Genomic DNA, 23,091 nt, shown 5'->3' on the forward strand with positions numbered 1-23,091 from the left:
CATTCAGAAGCACCCGCGTTTGGGCTGAAAAATGTTGTGAGCATTGCTCCACCAAGGTTCAGAACTGTTCACAAGTTTTCAAGTCATTGAGAAGTACTCTAACACTGGTAGGTTTGTTATATATGTTAATGGCTTAATGCACTTTTTATACACTATTCATAATTTTTGGAATCGTGAGAGGAACAAAGGCTTCTTGCACTGGTTTTGTAAGGGAAGAAAGCTATTATTGTGTATGCTGCTGGTGAATATGAATTTGCACCTAATATGTTGTTAATGTTTAAGTCTGAGACAAAATATATTGGTTATACTTATTATTATTTTTAATTAATCATCACGTGTCCTGTTTTTTCAGCATGTTGAAATAATTAACTGGCTTTTACTAAACTGCATTTTGTTTCATGAAGTGATTAAATACCAGAGCTGTGCTTGTCTCTTGTTAAAATTGCTAAGAAAAGATATGAAATTTTAAAACTGATGTTATCCTCACTGTGTATGGCAATCAGTTCTCAGGTTACCTCCATACTTAAACCTGATTTAAACACAATAAAATTTGCACTATAGTGAAACAATACTTGTAACAGAAGAATATTACATTTACAATGAATGGTAAACTTGAAATGTAAAGCAACAGTTTTATATTTTACTGTCCAGTAGGCTTCTCATAATGGTTACAAATGTAAATTCGAAGAGGAATAACATCTGAATAGATGACAGAACAATTCACTGACAATGTACAGGTCAACAACACTACTGATAGTGAGAATAGTAATGCAAGCACCAGCGATTTCTCACAGGACACTGACCATGGCTACGAACAGTGTACTTACACACATGGCCTTAATTTCACATTGTAGGTGAGTACCATGACAACATTTTTAAGACGGGTAGCAGCAGGATGTGCTCTCTCTCTCTCTCTCTCTCTCTCTCTCTCGCTTGTAGTCCCTCACCTCACATGTGGCTGATTTTCTTCCCCTTATGTGCAGCAGCTCTCAGTTCATAGTGCACTTCACCAACTACACACTGCATATGCAGAACATCCCACACATACTTCACATTTCTGATAATAGTAATCACAGGCAGATGGAATACAGACTACTGACTTAACAAAAATTATGACTGCTAAAATGAAAACAAGATAGGAAAACTATGCTTTTTATCATGAATGTGGAGCACACAAAACAAAGCTATTATAGAGATAATGCAATCCTTTATTAACATGATGATGATAGAGGAGGAGGAGGAGGAGGAGGAGGAGGAGGAGGAGGAGGAGGAGGAGGAGGATTACCTAATTTCAAACCACAATTAGAATATGTATAATCAGTGTTTAAATAAAAAGTATTTCATGCTGTATAAGAATTATCAGCTCCACAAATGAATAGTTACAATGCAGAAAGAAGATTCCCATGAAGTATGACAGAATATAAGATAATTATCTACAATCTCTTACTAAAAATATTTGACTACTTACTTTAAAATGCTTATAACAAGCCTGACAGCTTGTACTGCAACATCATACTCTTTGTCCAAAGTCATTGCAACAATACGATCCTTGAATTTGCTTGTGAACAATTCCAACTTTCCTTTCAACTCTTCTGAGGCATACAGTGGCTGCAGAGCCTGAATAAAACAATTTAAACACAATTAAAGAAAGCAAGATAATGAATAATTACTCTCAAGAGTGATGTGAAGATGAGAATAGAAGAATGAAGTTCAGACTGCTGAACAGTTTTCTGTTTACTGTTTTCTAACATTCTTACCTGCAAACATTTCAAACGAACTTCTCCAACTTTGTCATGTAATGTCCAACCAATGTATTTCAGATATGAGTCATCAAGGAAATTTTGATGAAACTTTTTCATCCAAACTCCTATTTCTGCCATGCAAATTGCCCGAATCTCAGGAAGAGTATCCCTGTAGAATTCATATTTCTCATAGCACAGAACATAATAAGCAATTTGTGCATATTGCAAAGTACTGATAAAATACCTTTAAGAAACACACAAATTGTGTCATGTTGTATCTTATTACCTGTATCTGTGAACAAACACAGATTTAAACATGTAAGTAAGCATATTTTTTATCTCATCCATGTTTTCTTCAAGTTCCTGTCGTTTCGCCATAAGAGATTCAAGCCGATCACTGGCACGCTTATCGCGAGTCTTCTGTCGTTCTGATTCATACTGGCGTTGGGTATTGTCAAGATTTATTGATACAGTTAAAGCAACATCAACAAGTGCAGTCATCAACTTCATGGCTGAAAATATAACAAACAATAAAGTACAGATTTCTTTAAAGGAGCTCTATAGGAAATGATAAATAGGACATGGTGACTGATACTGAAAAATAGGTGGGCAACTAAGCCATGACCTAAAGTAGAGAGAAGTCTATCGTTTCTCAGATGGGTGGCAAGGAAAACAAAAATATGAAGAAAAAAATACTATTAGGTGGACAGGACAAAATTAAGTAAATGCAAAATTATTAATTACATGAATAGAAAGTAGTTTTGATAACAACAAAAACAAATAGAGAACTATAAGAATATTATATCTATCACATTAGAAGTAACAAATGGATTGCAACGTATTTCAAACTGGCAGAACTAAATTGCACCACCAACCACCCAATAAAGAGTGGGGAAACAAGGGAGAAAGACAAAAGTAAACACAAAAAGTGAGAAGACAAGAAAATGGATGCCACACTCGGGACAGAAAGTGAAATAAAAGCACCATGCACTTCAATATACTGTTGAAGTTTCTTTTCCAAATACATTCTTCCTTAAAGTGGGGCATGTTACCCTATTATTCAGATAAATGCAGTACTTGAAATTACATTTCAAGACAGAAAGAATAAATGATGAAGTATAATGAAAGATGACTAAAAAGGCAGCACAAAATTTGACAGTGCTAAGGAGGTATGGATTAATGGCATATGGTGGTTAGGTTATTAGCATCCAGTGTCAAGCAAAGTATGGTTAGAGAATTGCATGGAACAGCGTAAGAAGGTTAACAAACAGAAAAGATTTATATTAAAAATAAAATTTCAAGCAGTAGACTTCAGTATGTTTGTGAACGTACAAATATTCACACCTTCAGTCACAAAGTGATAGTTTTATCACTGTAAGTTTAAATTTCTAAAATCAATTGGTACAGTTTCAGTGCTTATAGTCCTTACCTGCCAATGTGGCTGTATGTCGGAATGCACGGACTTGGGAATCAGACAAACCTGTCAGTAGTGAAATTACATTGTCCATTAGGTATTGGTCATAAATGATGGAGTACTGACATTGCTTCACAAGTATCTGCACAAATTCGCAGAAATTGTTTCTGAATTTTTTCCAGGTCTGCCCCGACATGATGAGTGGATATTCTCCACTCTCCTGCATAAAAGTATTTATGTTTTGTTAATTACTCTCACCACAAAGGCATAAATATATTTTTAAAAAAATTAGAGTTTAAAATCTAGCTGATAGACTGCAGCCTGAGTTAACTGAAGTAACTGTAACCCATGCATTCACTACATACTATTAACACTAAACCACACTTAGTATAAACTTGTACTATTGTTTAATCTCCCTCTCACTTGCAGTATAGCAAGGAGCAATACACTTACAAAGAAAAAGAGAGAAAACACTAATTATAACTACAAATAAAGTCTGCTGGTGTTATCAAATCACAGCATTTGATACTATGTCTCCGATAACTTGCCCCCCCCCCCCCCACCCCCAAAAGCACTTACAATGCAATTAGCATCTGGATACCATCCAAGATTAACACTGTCAATGAAGTGACATTCCTTTACACACAAATCACTGAGCACAAAGTAATTCTAACCAGTCAGCTGTCAACCTGGAATTGGGGGAACAGGGCCAACAAATACTCATCACTAGGTAAATATCTATACATGGCAGCATCACTCTTTGGTAAAACAAGTTTAAACTACATTTTTATACATTAGCAGCTGCCCACACACCACAAATATTTCTCCCTTATGCCTAACAACCGTTTATATCATGATTTTATTTCTTAAGGAGAGGACTTTTAGTCTCTGTTTTACTATATGCAGTTTCGTAATTTTCAATGCGATAGGGTCTGCAGCTGTGATGAATTTTTTGAAAGACTTCATGTTGCCTTCAGCTGCCGTTCTTTTTATTTCAAGTGTGATTGCACAGTCACAGCCTTAGGTCATTTTCAAGTATTTCATGGATTTTTTTTGTCTTGTATGTCGCTCGCTGATCCTACGACTCCATTTTATGCTCATAAAATAAATCCTAGGTGTTTTACACTATTTTAGGAGCATGTTACTTTCAAGCAGTTGTTGCAAAGCCTTTGCTCTTACACCAAAGTAAATGAAAAAACAATGCTAATAAACAACATTTGCTGCCCCCATCACTTTTGTTATTACGTTTCATTTTCCACAGTCAACAACATCAACGACACAGCAGTTGCGGCACTGTAGCTGCTGGGTATGCATGTGTAACTGCAAATGAAGTATCTGCAACATTTAAACTGAACATCCCTAGGATGCAATTCACAAAACGTTGTTACTTTAGTGTGTCGTTTCTACCATAGCACCGTGGTAGAAGTTGGTAGCAATGTCAGATACAAACGGAAACTTTTCTCATGTGTCTGTCTACTTCTTTTTACCTCTCCTAATGGCTATGTATACATAATATGATTTTTTTATGCAAATCTAAGGCCACATTTCTTTCGAATTATATAAGTTTCACTGGTCCCCTTGTACAATTAATTTTAAAAACCAGTACTTCAATTTTCGATGCTCACATATCAAAATTATGATTATTTAATAAAACAGAAGCATTATTATGAATGTCCACATTCCTATAACTTTCTCTAAGCCAAAATTGTGTCTGTCTAGCTTTGAGTTTTTTCACTTTGACCTGTTCACACTCTCCTTCCAGGCATACCCTAAAAAGTATAGTTTCCGCATAATAAGAGGAGTCCGAAGCAGTAGTTATTGAAAATGAAGAGATTTAAAATAAGGAACTTACTTCAAATTTTCTGGTAATGGCAGCAAATGACCACATAGTTACATTGACAAGTAAGCAAAATAATGACACCCCTTTTCAGACTTCTATACTACTACATGTTGATTTTGCAAAGCTGACAACATCATCGACTTAGCAGTTGTCACATTCTCACTGCTCGATTACTGCAAATGAACCACGTAAGCTCCTAGATGCGATTTCCCGAAATGACATTACTTTCACGTGTCATTTCTACCAGAGCACTTGATCGGTGCTCGGAGCAGACATTGATATCTATTTTAATTTTCAGTGCTCACGTATTGGAGATTTTAATGCGTGATAGAGAATGTAACATCAGTGTTATGAATGTGAAGGCTTCTACTTCCTTTTACCACTCTTAACAACCGCATACCCACACCTTTTTCTTTGTGCACACCTGTGGCAAAGTACTTTCCAAGTAATATAGGGGTCACTGGCCTCCTGTATAATTAATATTCAAAATCGGTACTTCAATTTTCCTGTTCACATATTAATATTACATCGCACATTCTCACACATACAATAATTTATCTTGCACAAAAGGAAATAGGTTTGAAAGTAATGCTTCACAAACCACCACTCACAATATTTTCCAGCGACCTGTTAGAAATGTAAACAGTTGTGACATCACACTCATCAAAGGTATTTTGTTATTGTGCAGTATTGCACAGTCTTCGTCCTCAAGCCTTTGACACATTTTGCTGCTTGCAGACGCTTGTGTGTGTGCCAAAGACAGCTGATCTTTTCAAAATAGTATACTAGTAAGTGAGAAGCTTCAGTGCAACCAATCTCAACTTTTGAATGTACAGATATGGTGGAATACAAATCAATTTGTTTTCATCTGTTGAATCAGCCAACACTACACACAAAATTTGGATTGTGAGAAATTTTTAAGTTTCGTACAAGAAGGAAGGAGTTTGTGGCATTCTGAGAGCGAGGATGATAACAATCGGGATGTCTTGGAATCTAGGATTTGATATCACTACTTTATTAAAATCAAAAGTTCTGAACAACTCTAAAATTTAATAATAATTAATTGAACATTATCTTATATTATATTCTGCTTGTTCTGTGACTGTCAAGCCATTTCAGCCTCTTGCCAATACTTAATGCAGTAGGTCACCTACGACATAGGCGAAATCTGCGTGGGAAACTTTAAGTCTAGATTATAATCTCAACAAATTGCATGTTCCAGTAAGAAAGGTGCTGTAATAAGTAAATTCTGATACTAAAAGTTACTGGACTGGATTTTTTTAACGTTATGGTGGGTGGGCATTAGCAGCCTACAAATCAATTTATTGCTTACTCGAGTTTTTATGCAAATAGTGTGTCGATTTTGTTATACAAGATTATCTGCAGATGTGGTGGTGTGTGTTTCCACTTTTCAGTGCTTTGTGTGTTCAGAGTATCTTACTCTAAAATGTTTTTCTTTTACTCGTTTGCTGAATGACAGTTACTGAATGTTAACTGATATATGTATGCTTCACTGAATTTATCTAAAGTAATGCAGAGTGTATGTTTTGTTTTGTTTTAGGGCACAAAAAACAACATACACACCCAAGTCAAAACTATAAAACAGGAACACAGAGAGGAGTATAATAATAATGGCATGAAACGAAGGCCTCCTGTTGGGTAGACCGCTCGCCTGGTTCAAGTCTTCCGATTTGACGCCACTTCGGCGACTTGCATGTCGATGAGGATGAAATGATGATGATTAGGACAACACAATACCTAATCCCTGAGCGGAGAAAATCTCCGACCCAGCCGGGAATCGAACCCGGGCCCTTAGGATTGACAGTCTGTCTCGCTGACCACTCAGCTACCGGGGGCGGACACAGAGAGGAGTTAAGTGACTATACGTCAGTCCCAATGCACAGAATAGGAGACAGCTAAAAATAGGCATGTGCAAAACGGCTAAAACAACACCATATAGACATGGAGTTCCAAAACTAAAAATTAAAAAGCCTTCACCATATTGCTTTGGCGGATAAAAAGTGAAACACAATCGACCCCCCACGCATCATTTGCTAAAATGGCTGATAAATCAGGTGGCAAATCAAAGCTGGAATGTAAATTGTTTAAAAAAAAGGCATTCCAGCAAAAAGTGGCGGACAGTTCAAATTTGGGCGCTATGTGTACAAAGTAGTGGGGTAGCACCACTTAGCAAATGATGATGGCTAAAAAGACAGTGTTCAATACTCAGCCAAGTTAAAACAATCTCCTCCTGGTGGGAGGGCCGAGAGGAGGTCGTCCACGGTGCTGGGAGAGGTTTAATAAGCCGAAGCTTATTCCCATGAAGGGCGGACTATTGATGACGCAAAAGGGACACCACCTCCTGACAGACGGCAATTCAGAGATCATCGGAGGGAATATAGGTACTCACATGCTGAGGTACGAAGACCGCAGCCCTGGTAGCAGTGCCAGCAGCCTCGTATCCTGGCAGGCTGACATGCCCAGGGACCCACAGAAACGTTACAGTGGCTCCACAAAGAGTGAGCAAGTGACAGTGTTCCTGGACCTGCTGCGCTACGGGATGAGCAGTGTACAGCTAAGGGATGAGCAGTGCATAGTGCACATAGACTTTGGAGAGCACTTAGTGAGTCTGAGCGAAGGACACAATTGGAAACGCTGTGTCATCAAATGTACTCCGTGGCCTGATACAAGGTGAAGAATTCGGCTGCAAATACTGAGGAGTGTGCCAGAAGCTGATATCAAAAGACACGGGTGCCAATGACGAAGGCACACCCAACCCGACAGTCAGTCCAAGAGCCATCAATGTAGACAAAGATACCGTCCTGAAGTTCCATGCGAAGGTTGTGAAACTGGAGGCGATAGACCGAGGCTGGAGTAGTGTCATCAGGAAGCGAATGAAGGCCAAGGTTACCATGGGCCACTGCACAAAGCCAAGTGGTGAAGGGTTCACACCCACTGGGAAAGTTGCAGGTAGTGTGTAGTTAAGCCGCTGTAGCAAGTGGCGAACGTGGATTCCAGGAGGTAACAGAGAAGAGGCGCGAGCCCCATACTGATCATCAAAGGAATCATCAAAGAAGAAGGCGTAGGAGGGGTGGCCACGCATGGCAGACAAACTGCATGCGTACCTGCTGAGGAGAAAGTCACGGCGGTAGGACAGGGGTAGTTAAGCAGCTTCAGCATACAGACTCACAACCGGAGAGGCGCCTGTGACCAAACGGATGCCATGACAATGGATAGCATTGAGACAGCGTAAGAGGGATAGGCATGTAGATGCATAAGCAAAGCACCCATAGTCGAGTTTTGAATGGACAAAGGACCAGTACAAAGGAAGGAGGATGGTTTGATTGGCACCCCAGGAAGTACCATTGAGGATACATAGGAGATTGAGGGACTGCATACAGCTGGCTGCCAGGTAAGACGCTTGGGAGGACTAAGAGTGTTTTCTATCGAGCATGAGTTTCAACGAATGGAAGGGCAACAGGCCCAAGATGTAGAGATGGTGCGAGAAACCATTTGGACCGACAGAAATTCATTCAGACTACTTTGTAAGGGGCAATGCGAAAGCCATTGATGATGCTCCAGGACACCTTTCAATGACACAGGTCCATGGAGAACTGCAATAGATGGCAAAATTGTCTACAAAAAGAGAGCTGGAAATGCCCAGTGAGAGACAGGACATAACAGGGTTAATGGCAATAGCAAAGAGAACGACGCTGAGGACAGAACCCTGAGGCACACCATTTTCCTGGATAAAGGTGTCCAACAAAGCGGGATCCACACGCACCTTGAAAACTCGGTCTTGTAAAAATGCCCAAAGAAAACAGGGCAGGTGCCCACGGAAGCCCCACATGTGAAGAGTATGGAAGATACCAGTCCTCCGGCAGGTGTCGTAGGCCTTCTCCAAATCGAAAAACACGGTCACAGTCTGGGATTTCCACAGAAAACCATTCATGACATGGGTGGACAAAGTAACAAGATGGTCAACTGCAGAACACCGCACTCGAAACCCACACACTGATTTCATCAGTAAATTGTGAGACTCGAGCCACCACACCAGCCGGGCATGAATCATACATTCCATCACCTTGCAAATGCAGCTGGTAAGAGAGATGGGGCGGTGCTAGGAGGTGGTTTTTGTCCTTACCGGGCTTAGGTATGGGATGACGGTGGCTTCATGCCAGAGTCAAGGAAATTTGCCCTCTGACCAAATGCGGTTGTATGTGTTAAGCAGAAAGTGATGGCCTGCAAGAGAAAGATGTTGCAACATCTGAATGTGGATGGCGACTGCCCCCAGGATTGAGGATTAGGATGAACTGAGAGCATGATCGAGCTCCCTCATAGTGAAGGCGGCATTGTAGCACTCACGATTCAGAGAAGAGAAGGGTACCCCCAAGGAGTCAGCAAACAGATAGCACACGGGAAATGGTCACTCGAGTAGGTGTCAGAAAGAACGGACCACTCAAGACGATGGACAAGATGGGCTGTGCAGAAGGACAGGTCCAAATGGGAATAGGTGTACAAGGAGTCGGACAGGAAAGTGGGTGCTCCACTGTTACGGCAGAAGAGGTTAAGGTGGTTGAGAAGGTCAGCCAAGGGGGCACCTCTCTGACAGGTCCTGGGAGAGCCCCAAAGGGGATGATTTGCATTAAAGTCACTGAGTAGCAAAAATGGGGGAGGTAGCTGCCCAATAAGTTGAAGGATGTCTGCTCTGGTGACAGCAAATGATGGAGGGACATATATTGTACAGACGGAAAAAGCCAGTTGGGGAATGGAAAGGCAAACTGCCACAGCTTGAAGATTGGTAGCCAGTGAGATGGGTTGACTGTGAATGTCATCCTGTATGATCAGCATGATGCCCCCATGAGAGGGAATGGCAACCTCAGGGGGAAGGTCAGAACAAATCGGTAAGAAATGTGAAAGCTCAAAGCGGTCACGAGCGTGCAATTTCGTTTCCTGAAGGCAGAGTACAAGGAGACGATTCAAATGGCTCTGAGCACTATGGGACTTAACTAGTGAGGTCATCAGTCACCTAGAACTTAGAACTACTTAAACCTAACTAACCTAAGGACATCACCCACATCCATGCCCGAGGCAGGATTCGAACCTGCGACCGGAGCGGTCACGCGGTTCCAAACTGACGCGCTTAGAACCGCACGGCCACACCAGCCGGCTACAAGGAGACGCTGCAGCGCTATAAAGCAGCCGTAAATCCTCTTTGTGGGACCGAAGGCTGCCAACATTCCAATGGAGGAGAGTCATGAGGAAGAGACGTAGGGATGTCACCTCAGCAGCTGCCAAGTGACAACTGGAGAAGAGGCACTACTACAAGGCACAGAAGCAGGATCCTGCTCCATGGAGTCCACAGAAGCATCAGCTTTCCTGTGCGGTCGATCTGTGGAGTCCAAGGCCAAAAAACGGTTGCTGGTGTGCACCGGCGACATGGAGGCTGGGCAGGCTAAGGTATCACGTGCCGACACTATCGGAGATGGTCTTCGAGGTGGAGAAGGAGAAGACCGTTTGCCTTTGGAGGACTTCTGCGAGCCTTTCCGGTCAGATGAAGACTCGTGTTGTTCGGCTGGAGTGACAGAGGAAGTCTTCACGGGAGTACTACTCCTGTCCTTTCCGGCCTATCAGTTGTGTAGCTGGTGGTCTCGCCCCTTGAGGCGAGAGTTTCACAGCTTGTTGCACAACTGGACGGGGCTATGCTACCTTGACACTGCGCAATTTCATGACCTCAGAGCTGAATTGGAGGTCGCATGTATGCATGTCATGTATTTCATGGAGCAAGGGGTAACAAGTACAGAACTATAGGTACCAAACGGGGGAACACAGGGTTTGTGACTAACCAAAATCTTGTGAGCACCGGGATAAGGCACCTTATCCTTTACCGGGATCTCTTGAACAGCCTGCTCATCAAGATACACTGGACGCTGACAGGGCAAGCTGCATGGCTGCCATTGCAGTTGATACAGTGGGTAGAATAAGGTGGACAATCGCCCTCGTCCGCATCCCTACCACAGGTGACATGTGGCTGGGTGTCGACAAGACATTCTAGTGTGGTTAAAACGATGACACTGGTAGCAATGCATCGGGTTCGAAATGTATGGCCGGACGATGATAATTTCATAGCCTGCTTTGAGCTTGGGCGGAAGCACCATTCTATCGAAGGTGAGAAAGAGAGTACAGGTGAGCACTAAGGAGGAATGTACCATTTTCACTACACGATGAACGGCAATGACACCCCGATCAGAGAGGTAAGATTGTTTATCGACCACTAACCGTTGAGCAGCCTAGTGTAAATTACACCTCGGGAAGAATTCCAAGTTCTGTGGGCCTCAACATAAATAGGATAACTGTGGAGAATTGAGGCTACAAGCAGATGTTGTGCTTGAGAATCCGAAGTGGTATCCAAAAGCAAAGTGCCATTCCATAAGAGAGAGCAGAATTTCACAGGGTAAGCAATTGCATCTACACCTTTTTGAATAATAAATGGATTTACAGTGGCGAAGGCATGACCGTCTTCAGTACGTGAAACCACGAGGAACCGTGGTGCAGTGGGAAGGGTCTTTGAATCATTAGCCTCGTTGCGTTTACATTTTGTAGAAGTTGAGTGGGAACATGATTAAATCATCACCAGGAAATCCCCCATGATTGCCAGCATCTTCGATGGCACGCTCCTTCCAAATGGGGGCCCCCTTCACAAGGAGGTGCACATGTCTTAAGTGATTGTTCACACCTCAGGTCACACCTCCCGAACACCTGACATAGGGACCAATCAGCAATTTGGGAAGGTTACAGCTCAGATAATCACCCCTCCCTGGGCCTGGCCTGTACCAGGGGACACGTGTGAACCCTACCAGTCGACCTGGGACAGGGAATTACGGGTTACTCAGTCACCTGTTACACATCAGACACATGGGCCGGCCTTTAGGAGCGCACAGAGAGGAAGAAGAAAAATAGAGGATCCTCAAACGCTGAAACGAGAGAAGGGAAACAAAGAAAGGAAAAGGGAGCGAAAAACAAAAGTGAGACCGTTCACATGTCAGTGACAGAATGCAGAACATTCCTAAGAATATCCAAGACATGTTCCCCAAGGGAGGGGAAAAAGAATAGCAAGAGGATAGACATGCAGTACGGAAGGGAAAAAATGCCGCAAAGGCCAGGGGCCCTGTGGTGGCCAGGCATGAACCTGACAAAGAGTGGCGAGCCCCTTGGAGAGGCAGAGTGTATGTAACCTTTCTTTTTCTGGAGTATGTAACACAATGTTTCTTCATCTCTTATATTCATCAAACTTGTCTGGTTATCTGATAACTGAGTGTACAGTGTTCGCCACGTTCTTTTTGAGACACATATAGGTCAGACACATGCATTCTGCAACTCTTAATAGGAAATGAGACAATGCAGCACTCATCTCAAAGTACAGTGGCGCTGAGGGATCCATATTTTGCAAGGCAGTTAGAATTCATTAATACCTCCCTGGCAAAATACCTCCCCAATTCCACCACAAACTGACAAAACATATGGGACATAGTGTGATCAAGCCATCGACTGATGCAATCAGGCTATCTGTTGAGACAGCATCTGGTGACCATTGACTGTGCCACTGTGAATATAGCCTTAGTCTTTAAGAAACCACGTTTTTGCCTATCAACCCCTTCATATTGTCACTCCATAGAGGAACTACATGACATTTACGAATCCAAGTACTTTCAATTTTGCTCCGTTCTTTCGTTCCCAAAACGCACTGTAGAAATCAGTTCTCTCTCTCTCTCTCTCTCTCTCTCTCTCTCTCTCTCTCTCTCTCTCTCTCTCTCTCTCAGTGAACCAGAGATAATTTAGTGACCTACATTAACTGCAGTAGTGTAACACTGCCAAAAAGGTAAAATCTTAATTTTTCATACCAATACAAATTCATTGCATTTTAAAATATTAGCGCGCACGGCCACACACACACAGCGATGGTGTAAAATTATGACAGAGGTAGCGCTTGAAAATGGCACAGCACCGAAATCTGTTGATCTTGTGATATAAATGACAGTGATGATATAACAGCCATGGTGGAAACTGGAACTTCCTTTTATTAAGTATGTGTTGCCACTCATATGTTACTGTTGTACATTTTACACTGATCTGAAGTACAATTCTAAGCACTAACACAGGTTTGTTATAGATACTAATAACAATCAAATGATTATGATTTGGAAGCAAATTCATCTATCAATATTGCTGGTTCTGTCATTTTTACACATGCATTTCCTTGGAGAACAGAGTTAAGATCCAAGTAGGAAAGTAGATTTCTGTTGTAACTGTGTGCCCTCTCAACAGCACATATCTGTGTTACTTTCGAAAGGTCTGAAATACCTACATTTTAACACATGGGTGTGCTCAACAGACCAAGACCTAAGGAGATTTATTTCAGAAACTGAACTGTTGCCCCAAACTCATTTCTATTTGCAAAACTTCCAACGATATCAATAAAGTACTGAATACGAAAAGTAAAGCTAGAAACAAGTGACGCTACAGCTCGGTTTTATTCAGTGTCCACCCTTGCAGTTATTCTAACGCACGGCAAAGAGTAGACTCTTAACACAAACTAAACAGATGAGTACCTTAATCACCTGTACAACGCAGTATCAAGCAAAAATGAAATTCCTATGCTTCTTTTCTTTCTGTGATGCACAACACTTGAGACTTATTTTCAGCCACTCTACTTATCCATCACTCAAAGGGCTGAGAAACAAAATTTCTTAAATAATATAGATAATATTGCACAAGAAAAAATGTGATAGAATTTGAAAAAGTATTGTCAAAGTATCAAACATTCAAATGATAAAAATGCACTCCACACACTAAATGCTTACTAAGTTAGCAGTAAAACAAAAGTATTATTCTCTACCTCTAAAACATAAGGCAAAAAAGCACTTCATGCTGCTTTAGGTGTCTGTTACTACTGTAATACTAAATGTAAGGTATGTCAAAGGTCTTGCAGTGGAATGGAGGAATGTAGTTTCCCAATGAAGAAACGCATTTCTAAAAAAAAAAAATACTGAACTGAGACAATATATGCCTACCCAGCAAACACACTGCTGAGAACATCTGAAAACAAAAAGTTAAAACTATTAAAGAGATCAAGATTTGGAAAATGAGATTCCTTTGTCAGTTGTCAAATTCTTACAATGGTCAAATTCTTGCAACTGATTGTTGTCAAATGCTTTGCAAATATTTGTTTATGTAAAGTTCAGAGTATGTTTTTCTTTATTCTTATATCTTGCCTACTACCTGAATTCATCTCATCTCTCTCTCTGTTTCTCCTTTTATATTCCAGAATTTTATCTGTTATATGGCACTGTTAACACTGCCCCAGTCTCATTTTAGTTGCACCTAAACAGATGTAGTTGCAGTGCATTACCATATTTGCTAGTATTTTAAAATAGTGGCGCAAGGAAAAAAGTATTCTTCGCAGCACCAGTTATTTTGCTTTAGAATCTAGCAGCAATTTCCTAAAGCATTTGGTACTAAGTTTCTCTATTCAAACAACAATCTCCTCTGCGAAACAATTTTTCTGGATCAACTAAATTCCAATACTATAACTAAACAAGCCCTGCATCCTAGTTGGTAAATTTTACATCTGACAGCATGTATGATGTTTGTTCCACTTTATTCATGAAAAAAAACACACACACGGCTACCCTATATGTGTGACAACATGTCACCTCATCTATTCCTTAAAAATGAACTGCAAACAGATGCTCTGTGACTGTTTACTAGCACTATAAGTTCCACAACATTAAAATTGTGCTTTCAGGTACATTTACATAAATAAGAATAGTACCTGAGAGATTTAGAAATCATAACATTTTTTAAAATGACACGAATTTAGTGAAACAAAAATATAACGTTACATATGATATGTAGCTGACAAAAGCAAATTTAAATATAGTAGTCAACTTACTAATTTGCATATCATTTACATGAAAACGTTGAGCACATTGGACATTCCATCACTCCCAGTCAGGTTTTAATAAATTCACTGAAATAATTACAACAGTCAAAATTTAAAACAAGCAGAATGAAGAAGACAACCACAAAAGGGTCCTCCCTTTTCCTGGTTTTACGACTTTACTGTTCTTTTTAAAGTTGACCTGCTTAAAGTTAAGCTGCTTTTATGGCAGTCTTCTTCAGTCCGCTTGTTTTATATTTTGACTATCACCATTAGTTCAAAGAATTTATTATAACCTGACTGGGAATGAGGGGGCATCAAATGCATTCAACTTTCCAAACAAATAATCTGACTATCTCTCGATATAGCGGAGATGCCGAGTCGTGATAGGCACAATAAAAAGATTCACACAATCATAGCTTTCAGCCATTAAGGCCTTTGTCAGCAGTAGACACACACGCAAACGCAACTTGCGCACATGTCTGCAGTCTCAAAGAGTGTAGTTTCAGCTCTCTGAGATTGCAGACGCGTGTGTGTGTGTGTGTGTGTGTGTGTGTGTGTGTGTGTGTGTGTGTGTGTGTGTGTGTGTGTGTGCGTGTGTGTGTGTGCGTGTGTGTGTACTGCTGACAAAGGCCTTAATGGCCGAAAGCTATGATTGTGTGAATCTTTTCATTGTGCCTATTGTGACTCAGCATCTCTGCTATATGGTAAGTAGCAACTTTCCTTCTCTGGTATTGTTACATTCTGTCCTGGATTTTCCATTGTTTGATTTTTGACTACTATCTCTGAATCAGTATTGTGCATCACTTTATATTTTCTTCTCCCCAGATTCTTGTCATTTCAAAAGACAAATTATAATTTCTTAATCTCTCATGTGATATTCTTCTTCATTAAGATGTAGCTGTAGATTCAACTCTCATGTTGTAAAACCGATAATACTCTTAAAAGAACCATACAACAGCTCTTTGCAGTTTATTTTTCAAGAACACATACCTTCAGTTGTGGGGGTCCATGTTATAAAGTTTGCTCTTATCATCTAGTAAATCTGATGTCGCTTTTAGATCATTCCACTGTTTTATTCTTATACAGAACCTCTCCATCGACCATAAATCAATGTAATTCCCATCTCCCATATCCACTTCTTGTATTGCAAACTGCAGCTGTATACGGTCAACTACCCACAAGCATACACAAATGCCAGCAATTGGTCACTGTTTAAACTTCCAACAAAGCTGTACCATTCCATCTCTAAGATACCAGTCAACACTACCGTATTCTTGAAGATATACGGTACAAATATCTAACTCTGTCAGCTTTCATACGAACTTAGAATCACTACAGGAACCGTTCCATTCAAATAAGTTGACAGAAAGAATATTCTTGAAAGTTTGCTGTAGATGAGTGAAACTAGTACCGAAAAGCAACATGAGACTAAACTACGCTACCATACTATTTAGTAGGAAAAACATGTCATCACTTATCTGGAAGAAGATTACGTGGAATTGACAGTACATGTTGCTGAACAAAGCTAATGTCTTGATGTTTTGAAGAGATTTACTTTCAATCTGAAATCGTTAAAGATAATGGAAGGAGTAAAGGTTAACAACTTGACACAGTTGTGGGGCTAAGCAGTTGACAGGCACACTAAAATTACATAGTGAGTTGTAAGTCCTACTTCTTCCATTATTTGTACATCACTCAGGACTTTTCAGTATCTGATTAACAAAGAAGTATGTATTGTTACAGGTCTGGACATGGCTGCAGTATGTAACATTCCTTGCTGATACTGGTGGGGATGGGGGTGGGGTGGGGGATTGTGAGAGGAGAATGATGTGGGCACGTGGAGGGAGTAGAGGGAGGGAAGTGTGGCTGATGGACTAACGGCTGCAAGCAAGTGTATGAGAGAGGAATGTGTCCTCTCGACACTTCACCCACCCCCCCCCCCCCCCCCCCCCCCCCCCGGAAAAAAAATCATTAGTTTTTTCTAAATTATGGTAATGGGAACTGTCTTTACAAACCCATTCTTCTACCCTGCAATCCTCCTGGCCTCAAATTCCACTTGCCCACTTGCCCCTTTCCCGTACCTGGCCTCTTGGCCCCACTTAACTCATCTCATAATCACACTTTTCTCTCCACAGTATCTCTTTTCCTCTCATGTATACCCTTCCCATCTCACAATCGACTGCCACACTTTGTGTGCCACACACAACTACCTCTTGCTTGAGCTCCCTGGTGTCCCATCATCATCATCATCATCATCATCATCATCATCATCATCATCATCGTCTCCTCTCATCCCCTGGCTGCATCTACATCCTAGATCTGCCCCCTTCTCCCCCACTTACTAGCTGCACAAAGCAGCCCCTCAACCCAATTGAGTTGTGCTGCAGCTCCACTGTAGTTTGTATGTGTGTGTTCCTTATCAATTAGCTTTGAAAGAGAATGTTGCCCAGAAGCTTAGCAATGTTTTCCGTCTTATTCAAGTTCCTGTCGACTGTTCAGTGCCTCAACTGTATGGTGAGTTGTTATCTTTATCCCTTCCAATATTAATATTCATCTGTTTCAGGATAAAAGAAAAGAACAAAGTGGATCACACAAAAGGAAAAAAAGTGTCTGGAAGAGAAAATGACCTGTCCCTTACATGAGCAAGTAAGAGACAAGTGGTAAAGAAAATAATCTTCTACATTATCAAGACTACAATTATAAATAATGGAACCTTAATCATTCTTCCTTGGAGTAGATGGATGATACAATTAAAAGTATACATTTCAGGACGGTGTAACTCAAGATAAAAATGTAAGTACATCAATAAAAAATGAGTAAATTCAGTAACACAATAAATGAGTACTACGGCGGTGTTCAAGGCAATAAGGTTTTACACTGTCAGTCTAGGAGACCAAAGTGTACAAATGTACTTTTCTGTTTGTTCAGTTGTTCATAAAATCCTTCAAATTGAAGTAAAGATATATATTATAAGGCAATTTGAAATAACTCTTAAATTTCACTTGTCTAGTTTTTGCGGGTTGATGATTCCATTCTGCTGTACAATATATTAACAACAGGTCTAATTATCAGTCAGGTGTTCCAAGCAATATATTAGTAGCTGTCACTCTGGACCCCTGCCATCAAATTACCTACACCTACTTCCAGCCTGGTTAAAATCTACATGCCAACCTTGTCTAATACCAACATCTAAGAAGGACAACTGCAGTCAAGTCTGTGTAAGAAGCTCCTTGACAGCTAACATTGCTGTTGCCAGCTTTCAGATGTGTAGCACTGAAGGCTGCTGGCAAAAACAATAGTCACCTACATAACTATGACACCACTGATGCATTGCCCTAGAGATGTTTACAAAACGGCTTCACCTGATTGATTGAAGTAGGAAGCAAAGCTGATGCAGTCAGCCTACTCTGCAACTGTCGGGGATCATCTTACACCAGATCAGGATAGGCTGATTATCTTCTACTCGGAGACGACACATTCTGGAGGTACTGAAGCTGCTAAGAGCGCTCAGCATCAAAAAAGGCTGTTCTGCTCAGCTGAACAAGTCAAATAATGGATGTGACACCAGTGTGTGAGGCACTACACAATTACCCAAGCTACACGAGTCATCAATGTTGCTATTTACTTCAATCTGAGTATCATGAACTACTAAAATCTTCAAGACAGCATCCCACAGCAAACAGCAACGGATATTAGAAAAGAAGATGAGAGAAAGGTCATTCATGGACAATTCTAACCACATACAAGTATTTCTTCTTGCTGGCAACTTATTAGAGTGTACAACAGAATGTAAACCACGGGAGCAAGCCTTGCAAACAGGGAACAAGATGCAGAATATTAACACAAATTCAGCAGTCTTCTTCATTCTACACAGGTGTGCCATTTAGAGCCATGTCAATGTGTCTACATGTGGACAAAGGGTGAAATGCAAACCAATTATAAATTTATGTTTTGAAAACAAGGTTTCAAAGACAATCACAAAAATGCACTTTCTATCCGCTTTGACTTTAAAATGGAATATGAGAACTGTATGGCCTTTTGTGAAAAATGAGACAGAAGATTCAGTGGGGAAGCATGATTTTGAAGCTAAGCCTAGAGATAAAGTTATTAATTTGAGAGTTTGAAGGTTAGGTTAGGTTAGTGTTGTTAAACGTCCCGTCGACAACGAGGTCATTAGAGACGGAGCGCAAGCTCGGGTTAGGGAAGGATGGGGAAGGAAATCGGCCGTGCCCTTTCAAAGGAACCATCCCGGCATTTGCCTGAAACGATTTAGGGAAATCACGGAAAACCTAAATCAGGATGGCTGGAGACGGTATTGAACCGTCGTCCTCCCGAATGCGAGTCCAGTGTGCTAACCACTGCGCCACCTCGCTCGGTGAGAGTTTGAAAAACTGATTATTTATGCAAAGAACAGCCATAAAGCAATTTAAGTAATGTGTGGCAGTTAAAAGATGCCACTAATGCTGTAATTTTGGTTCACTTGTTGAATGCCTAAAAAAACACATTCTTGGTTATCCAGCTAGGTGGCAGTGTATTCGTTTTGTTCTGACAGCATATGTTTGGAAACTGCTACTTTTATTGGATACAACTATATTCTGAATTAATTCTAAACTCTAAAATGCTATTTCAGTAATCATTTGCTTGAAAGTATATCTAAAAATTATATCTACTTTTCCCCTTTCCCTCAATAGTACAAACAAGCTAGGAATCAGGAAAAAAAAAGAAAAAAAAAAAAAAAGAATTGATTTGTTAGATGCCCGTCATCACAGTTTTCTAGGTATGGAATAATGGAATATTTTGAACAGACACCTTCTCACCTTCCTCAGATAAATTACAATTGTCATTTCAAATATAATTCATGCCAATGTAACACATATGAGTTAAATATATGGAAGCAATTCCTGAAATGTCAGCTATTATTGACCCTGGAATAGCATACTAGGTATACAACATATACAGTATGAAATAAAACACAAAAAAAGCTCATACTATCAACCACACAGCGTAAGGCGGACAGATAGAAATACTATGAAAATTATCAGCAAATACAAAATAAATGAAAATGGTTAAAAGCTAATATTACAATAATTCTGTGAATAAATCATTCAGTAACAGTAATTACACAGGTAATATGCCTAACATAACAAGCTTTAAATACACAACAAAAGATAAGGGCAGATGAGCAATTAAGCAAGCATCATATTTTGCAATACTCTGCATCAGTACATTTAAGGAACAAACTTGCAAGTGAATGCATTAAAATGTACATTTATAAGTTGAACGGAATGACCTTAAGGAAGAATTACCGAAAACTGTAATCATACTTCATCAAACTCCTCTGTCATCTTTCTGATGATAGCAGCATGTTCCATTGAGGACTGCATGGAAGGTGTGATCTTTCCCTTACAACCAGAAGCGTTGATGAAGAATTGCATTAATGCAAGCAGGGCAGAATCACGATTGCTCTTGTAAGACTCGATCCAGTCATCCACAATCACCTATATCACAAAAAAATCTCATTTCCTACAATTACAAACCGAGTCACCTCAGCTATAAGTAGACTTTTTTTATTTAGAAAAATTCCATTAGCCTTTGATAAATCACATAAGCATCATTAAAATCCACAAAGAAAAAAATCTAACACATATGTCACCTGGAGTGATATCTTGCCCTGACGGACCACAAAATAGAGACACGTTTCATCTTCAGACAGCATTTCTGAAATGGGTTTGCGGCCAGGTCGACGTCTCCTAGGTTCTTCACTTGCAAGCACACGCTTTGGTGGTGGTGGAGGAGGAGCAACTGGTGTAGATGGAGTTATACCAGCAGCGGCAGCAGCTGCTGCAGCTACGGAACAAAAGATTACTGTATTATCAAGTATAGTGAAGGTTGTACTAACAATACTGTTTCAGTAGGATACATAACAATCATGTACAAATGAATGGTTTCATAGCAATACATACTGACAAAATTTTCTCAAGCTTCCAGTAGAGTGAAGTGGTTAAATGTCCACAAGCTTTTGTTCGCGTACTTCTCGGCTACCATTAAGTTCTGGCTGCTGCTGTCTTTATATAGGTGCACTGCCATCTGTGACATCACTGGTTCTCCCTCCAGTACCATATGAGGTGTATTCAGAAAATAAGCGTACCGTTACCGTAACAGGCTTTTTTTTTAGGGCTGGCAATGCTGAGCAATAGAGGGGGATCTTCTGACTGGACTAAGCATCGAAGGAATGTGGTAGTATGTAAATTCACATTGGAGTGTCCAGTTGTGCAAAAGATGTCAGTAACAAAATCCCGCCAAGTGTGTAGAGACATGCTGTGATGAACTTCCTAGTCGTAGAAGAAATAACAGTGTGCAGCAAAAAGGTTATGAAGAGAATGAGTGTGTTTAAGTGATGTAGGGAATTCACTGGTGGCAGAACAAATGTTCATTACAAATAGTGGAATGGAAGATTTTCCATTCTGACCAGTGCATGCAAAAAAATTGGGGAAATCAAACTACCGGCAATTGACAGTGGATGAAATTTCTGCAATAGTTCCACAATTCTTCAGAGCTCTCACATATAAGACACTCACAGAAACATTACAATACTAGAAAATGCAGGTGTGACCTGAACTGGAAGGTAAGGATTTTCTGAGCTCTACTGTGACTGGAGTTGAAATGTGGGTGGCTCATTACATGATGGGGGAGGGGGGGGGGGTGGGTGGAGGGGGGAAAAAAACAGTTGTCACGGTGGTGTCACACCACTTCAACATTCACGAAAACATTCAAAACCACAGTTTTAAGCAAAAAATTCATGGCCTCGGTGGTTTGGTCCAAAAAGGCATCATTTTGGTTAAATTTCTGCCTGAAAGGGTGATCATAAAAGCACAATGATATTGTGACATCCTATAAAAACCTCAAAAGGAGCATTCAAAATAAACAGAGGGTAGTGTGCTTGTTGCACAGCAACACCTGTACTCACACAGCCACAACTATCAAGGCAATCTCAGACTTATTTGATTGGGATGCTTTGAAACCAACCCCCCTGCCCCCCCCCCCCAATATTCTCGTTTTAGCACCTTCAGGTCATCATTTTTTCCTCTCCCTTAATGCACACACAAGTGGAATCAAATTTTCAAGCAACAGGCAAGAGCACAAAGAGTTTCATCGTGTGAGAAGGGGAGTTCTTCGAGGAGGGCATAAAGAAGGTTGTGCCATGGCTCACCACATTCACGGAACGGAATGATGATTATGTGGAAAAATAGTCGACAAGCGTATCAACAATATCCTGTAATTATTTTTCAAATACACTTTCTCTAAAAAATATAAAAGTCTACTACACTTACTTTCTGAACATGTCTCGTACATGGTAATGTTTTCATCGTGCAATCACCACTACATCTTCAAACTTCCGATGGGCAGGTTCTAAACTGTGCTTGGCTCCAGGCCACCATCTTTGTTGACACTGTTGTCAGAAAATTTTATCTCAATTGCTTCTTTCATATGCTCACCCAGAAACCACTTGTCTGTTTAATAACAGATGTCTCGAAGATATGTAACTCAGTATTAATTTCGCACAGTATGATCTGTTACCAATGATTTTTCAGCATACTGTAGGTGGAAACTCACCTGAATTCTACATGGCACTGTTGAACAATAAGCATGGTCTATGTCACATAAAACTATCCGCACCCACTGGTATTTTGTGTATCCCCTGGTGTTGCAAGGATAAGTGATTGAGATAAAAATTTCTTACAAGACAGTGGCATACAAAAAAGTGCAGCTCAGTACCAGTCACTGGAAGGCTGAAACAGATGTGGTAGGTTTGCAATGAAAACATTACTGTAAATGGTGCTGGAATGAGCACCAGTGGCATTACAGGATGGTAGTAGAGCTGCATAAGGATGGCAGTAGCAATCACATGACAATCACCACTTGACAATGCAGGGGGGGGGGGGGGGGGGAGTGAACTGCCGAAAGCTCCTGGATACTTTATCACTAGCCACAACTGGAAGATAAAGAAAATTCTATCTCTAAGGAACAACTAAATAGTTATCACACACCTATACAAGCAAATACAACTTATGGGTAACAACAACCAGTTTTCACTTTGCTCCCACTTTTTCAAAACAGTTACCTTTAACAACTTCACAGTTCCCCCACTTTT

The 23,091-nt window shown here is 40.5% G+C and overlaps 1 protein-coding gene across 2 annotated transcripts in view; it reads right to left on the reverse strand.

Annotated features, from left to right (window-relative positions):
* LOC126168040 (cohesin subunit SA-1) overlaps positions 1–23,091 on the reverse strand; it is a 152,583-nt gene that overhangs the window by 99,857 nt on the left and 29,635 nt on the right. For both annotated transcript variants that reach the window (XM_049920526.1, XM_049920525.1), the window contains exons 4-9: positions 20,593–20,786; positions 20,264–20,437; positions 3,172–3,376; positions 2,029–2,254; positions 1,758–1,911; positions 1,469–1,617 (exon numbers count right to left, since the gene is read on the reverse strand). In XM_049920526.1, coding sequence (XP_049776483.1) covers positions 1,469–1,617; positions 1,758–1,911; positions 2,029–2,254; positions 3,172–3,376; positions 20,264–20,437; positions 20,593–20,786 — 1,102 coding nt within the window. The remainder of the gene's footprint in view (positions 1–1,468; positions 1,618–1,757; positions 1,912–2,028; positions 2,255–3,171; positions 3,377–20,263; positions 20,438–20,592; positions 20,787–23,091) is intronic.

This window comes from Schistocerca cancellata, chromosome 1 (assembly GCF_023864275.1).
Source record: "Schistocerca cancellata isolate TAMUIC-IGC-003103 chromosome 1, iqSchCanc2.1, whole genome shotgun sequence".
In the NCBI taxonomy this organism is placed as follows: Eukaryota; Metazoa; Arthropoda; class Insecta; order Orthoptera; family Acrididae; genus Schistocerca; species Schistocerca cancellata.